Source organism: Sinocyclocheilus rhinocerous, unplaced genomic scaffold, assembly GCF_001515625.1.
Source record: "Sinocyclocheilus rhinocerous isolate Xijiao unplaced genomic scaffold, SAMN03320098_v1.1 scaffold1385, whole genome shotgun sequence".
Lineage (NCBI taxonomy): Eukaryota > Metazoa > Chordata > Actinopteri > Cypriniformes > Cyprinidae > Sinocyclocheilus > Sinocyclocheilus rhinocerous.
The window spans coordinates 519,222-524,293 of record NW_015657989.1 but is presented as its reverse complement, the minus strand read 5'-3'; the positions used below and the strand labels follow the sequence as shown (position 1 = coordinate 524,293).

General features: G+C 36.9%; 1 protein-coding gene across 2 annotated transcripts in view; it reads left to right on the top strand.

The window, feature by feature from the left end:
• Positions 1-5,072, top strand: part of LOC107721995 (syntaxin-4-like) — an 11,776-nt gene that overhangs the window by 2,556 nt on the left and 4,148 nt on the right. For both annotated transcript variants that reach the window (XM_016530225.1, XM_016530227.1), the window contains exons 3-9: positions 140-247; positions 542-641; positions 792-866; positions 961-1,031; positions 1,153-1,261; positions 1,519-1,592; positions 2,404-2,541. In XM_016530225.1, coding sequence (XP_016385711.1) covers positions 140-247; positions 542-641; positions 792-866; positions 961-1,031; positions 1,153-1,261; positions 1,519-1,592; positions 2,404-2,541 — 675 coding nt within the window. The remainder of the gene's footprint in view (positions 1-139; positions 248-541; positions 642-791; positions 867-960; positions 1,032-1,152; positions 1,262-1,518; positions 1,593-2,403; positions 2,542-5,072) is intronic.

The following is a 5,072-nucleotide window of genomic DNA, read 5'->3' as shown; positions in this document are numbered from 1 at the left end:
TACTGTGCTCTTAAACCCCCCCCCCCCCAATGAGCTAAAGGTCCAAATTTGTAACACGAGTAAGTGGATTATACAGCTTATAAATAAATATTTCAAACGTATAACAAATTCTTAATGTATACGTTTCTCTTTTCACTAGATTGCTGATGCCTCAGATGAAGATGAAGAAAGCACAGCTCTCATGATAAAGCCTGGATCTGGGAGCTCAGCAAATGAAGAGAAAGAAAATGAAGCTGTCTTTAAAAAGGTTCATTTTAAGCCATTGTAACACATTTTAACTATTCGAAAGCATTACTGCAGCTTTCAATGGTAATATGCACATAAATTATTAGGGAATTGTGGAGTTGTTGTGTAACTACACACTGCCAAGCCACTACCTCCAAACTCCATGTTAAATAGATACTTTTGACCTTGTAATATCAACTGTTCACCATGAATTACGTTTTTGTTGATTAAATTGTTGCCTGTATGGTTTGGGATTTGAAAGTTTCCGGAGTCAAACTTATTATTGTCACAATTACACCCTATTTTTTTTATGCAGGTTCAGGAGATTCAAGAGGGACTTGAAACTATTAAAAGGAAGGTGTCTGAACTGGAGAACAAACAGAAAACTGTGTTAGGAGTTGCACTTCCAGAAGAAAGTGAGTAGCTCAGCTTAGGTTTGGGTATTTTTATATTTCAACACATTTCCCTGAAATATAAAAAAAAAATTTTTTGTTCAGTTTAGGTTTTATCATCCAAAAAAATGTTTAAATAAATAAATGTAAAAAAAAAAATCTCCTTGGCAATAGGTATGAAAAAGGAACTGCAGTCCCTCAGAGAAGACATCAAAGTCATGGCCAGCCAGATCCAAAAGAAGTTAAAAAGTAAGACTGATAAATAAAAACAGGTGGTTGTTATCAAACTTGTTCTGCTGGACCTACTGGATGTGTAGTATTAAACGATACGTTTACGTCACAGGCATTGAACCTAAGAAAGCTGAAGGTGAAGAGAAATATATTTCAATAAATGTTAGAATGCGGAGAATTCAGGTGAGTTGCTTTTTAATACATATATTATAAATATTTTGTTTGTAAATATCATGCATGAACAGTGTTGTTTTGGCTCAGAATAATCTGTTCCTCCCTTTTTTTCCTCAATATCCTTTAAAAGCATGGTGTTTTGTCCCGTGAATTTCTGGAAGTGATGGGTCACTGTAATACAATTCAAGCCCAATACAGAGACAGAAATGTGGAGAGGATACACAGACAACTCAAAATCAGTATGTGCTTTTTCTGTCTTGTTTTTTTTTTTCTATTGATAATACTATGGTTCTCATACAGGTCTTTCACAATAGACTTTTTAATTGTGCACCGAGTCATGTTTTTCTTCATTTAAGAGTTTCCTTTAGTATGATCCAAGACTACTGCAGTATCAGCCAGTGCAACATAGCTTTCACTTGCATTGTTCCTACAAGTCAAAATAAAATAAAATGGAATAGAACTAAATAAACTAGCGTGAACGTGGTTTCCTTTACAGCTGGTAACAATGTGACAGATGAGGAGCTGGAATCAATGCTTGAGAGTGGACAAACAGATGTTTTCACGCAAAATGTGAGTGTGGTGTTTTGTGTAGTGTGCGTGCATTGATTTGAATGCATAAGTGTAAGTCTAGCATTCTGCCTAATAGATATTCATTGCTTTTCCTTCTACAATTACCCGAAGAAAACAGTCCACAACAGAGTGATATTGTTTATTATAGTCTTCTGATTCCTTAATGTCACATTTCAAGTCTTCTCTTTTGCTTTCTTTGGAATGGATGCGTTTCATTTGGTGAGATCCTTTTAGGAACCGTTCCATCTAAAATGTAATTGTTATTTCTTGTTTTTGATGACGTTGATTAACCTATCTGGGCATTTAGTGATATAATCATTTATAATAAATAGGGGCATTTTCCTGTTTCCTGGTCCTTCACTTTCTGAGTTTCTTGTGAAGCAGTAGAAACTCCAAATAGTAGTCAAAGTAAGACCTACATTTGGAACTAAGAATGCTGGGGGCACCTTTGGACATAAAGTATCTTCGAGTGTTGATGCCTTTTTTATTCCAGATAAAGTAAATCTGGGTTGTCAACATCATATAAAAGCAATGCTAGAAGCAAATGCCTCATATTTTCAGTACCTCCTTTATAGATTTCCACTTCCCTTTTAGAGTTTTGATTACGGTCATTCTTGCCCTTCACCTTATATATATATATTCAGTTTTTTTTATTTTTATAAAACCCTTCCAACCCCCTTTGCCTGCAATAAAGCATCACCACCATGATGCATTTCACCGCTGTGTCCTATTTGTCACATGTGATGTGATCACATGAAACATCCTGTTCAGTGTCTTGAACCACTGTGTAAAAATCAAGCTGTTCTTGCAGATTTTGAACGATGCTAAAGCTACCAGACAGGCTCTGAACGAGATCGAGTCACGGCATGATGAGATCATCAAGCTAGAGAAAAGCATTAAAGAGCTACATGACATGTTTCAGTACCTTGCAATGGAGGTTGAAGCACAGGTGAGGTGAACACTTGATATATTTAGTACATTCCTCAGATGTCTAGGACATTAAAAACCACAATGTTGTTCTATAATTAGGGTTGGGTATCGTTTGAATTTTATCGATTCCGATTCTGCTTATCGATTCCGATTCTTACTGATTCCTAGTTTCGATTCCAATAAGATAAAAAATCCAATATAAAAAAAATTAAGTCAAACATTTAGATGTCAAACATTTATTCTGTCTTTTTACAAAGCATTCTGTTGCAGCTGAATAACACGAGCAAAAATCAGCAGCTTACAGAACACTGCAAGAGGAATTTTGCCTATGCTTTAAAAGATTAATATAAATTTCAAATATAAAAGTGTTCAAGACAAGTAAACATTCAGTAATAAGATAGGAACAAACAAATCAATTAGCAATATCATAAATAAATACAACTGAACAAAATTTCAGGTACAGAAACTGTAATTAAACGTTTAAAAACACGGCATCGTTTTCTTTTCATAAATAAAATCTAGATTAATCAATGAAAGTTATTAAATATATTCAGTCAAGATCAGTGAATGATTTTCTTTTGTTCTTTGATTAACATTAATGGCAGCCAGTGCGTTTATTAGACTGCTGTCTCTTTAACACCGAACGCACGCAGATCTAAAAATACTGTACATGTGTGTTTTCTTTCTCATCTGTTTACGTTCACGTAAGACAAAAACGGCTGTGTTTATGATGATATACTGATGCAGTTTTCTGCATATTGGTTGACAAATATGAAAGAAGTCAGTTTCGGCCCGGAACAACCTTTTCTACAGTGGAAATACACGGAACGGTTCGAGAATGGACACAAACCGGGAAACCGTACCGCGACCTCTGTTCTCTGTGCTCGCGCTTGTGCGTCGTGTACGCTGCACGTAAACAGGGCGTAAGTTCTTTCCGTTCCTGCACTTAAATTCGTTTTTAATCACATTAAAATGCGAACGCAGGAATCGTTAAGCAGAATCGAAATGCACGCGTCTTATCGAATACCCGGTTCTTGGAAATTTGGAACCGGTTCTAAAATGGAACCGGTTTTCGATACCCAACCCTAGTCTGGAGGTGGTAGGATGAAGTTGAGATACAGAGGAGAAGTTTAGATACGTCCGCCTCTTTAAGGACAGAGAAGAAGAAGAGAAGGTTGTTAGCTGTGGATGTGGTTGATCTGAGTTCTTGGCTGTGTGAAGCTGAAATCTTGACATTTTGATGTACTTGTACCATTTTCTCTCAAATCAAAGCGACAAGTACCTGCTGGCCTGGAGGAGAGAGGGCAGATATTGTCTATACAGGATGTTAATGTGGAGCATAAAGTGTCTGTGGCAGTATTCACATATATTGATGAGAACTGGGTGGGAGAGGGAAACAAGGATGATACTACAGAGGAGAGGTGAGAGGGAGAAAGGGAACAGGTTTCGTCTGAACGAAACTGGCGGAGCGGTTGGTGGAGCACAAGAAGAAGCAAAGATTATGAATGTAGCACTTGAGTGGCATGGATTACCTTTGTTTTGTTTGGGTTTGATGCTCATGGTTCTTGTCATTTCAGAGCTTGACGGACCCAGTCTCCCTTCACTTTCAGTATATGGAAGAGCAGCCAGCATATTCTTCAAAAATCCTCCTTTTGTGTCCTGTGGGTTGTGTCCTACGGGTTTGGAGCAATATAGCAGAATATTCTTTTGTGTGAGAAAATCTCCCGAATATTCTTCAGTAGAGAAAATTTCCAAGTCATTTTTCTAAAGTGAAAACCCCACTTGCTCCTCACATTATATAAGGTCTCTAATCGTTTGTTTCCAGCTGTAAAAGGGGAATTCAGGAGTGAGCCGTCTACCCTCATGACCATTTGTTTTCCACTAGCTTTTCCACTCTTTAAATTGCTGCCATGTCTACAAGATTCCAAATAAATGCTCTGTGGCCTATAATGTGAGCCAGTGTGCTGATGGGTGGCATCTTACACAAGGTGAAAATTAAAATCAGGACTGACTACCTCTTTGTTTTAGAAATGAATTGAAACCACAAACTAGAATTAGCCTTGGATCACTACCAGTGTCTAGTACAGTTGATTATTTCTATGAAATGACTGTCTGAAAAGAAAATGCTAGTGGAATATAGTCAGAGAACGGTCGTGTTGGTCAGCTGTGTAATACGAGAAGACACTTGGATACACCGAAACATACAATGGAGTCCAAAGGTGAGAAAACACTGGGCATTTTAAAGCAAGACATCCATGCTTTAAGATTGAATTTCAACATTCATAAGTTTAACGATTAATAATAATGATGTAAAATGAACATAACTTAAGAACATCTCATGCTGGATATCATGAATCATCAGGTTTTGTTCATGCCAACTCTAGTGCTGCTGTCATTAAAGCAAAAGAGAGACACTAAATAGTAAGACATTCAGAAATTAATGTACTTTTTTTCAGTTTGATTGGTTGTAATTAAAATTCACATTTTCAAGAATGAAGCCATTTCACCAGCGTTTTCAGACTTTTAGACCCCACTGCATTTTTCCCCCAA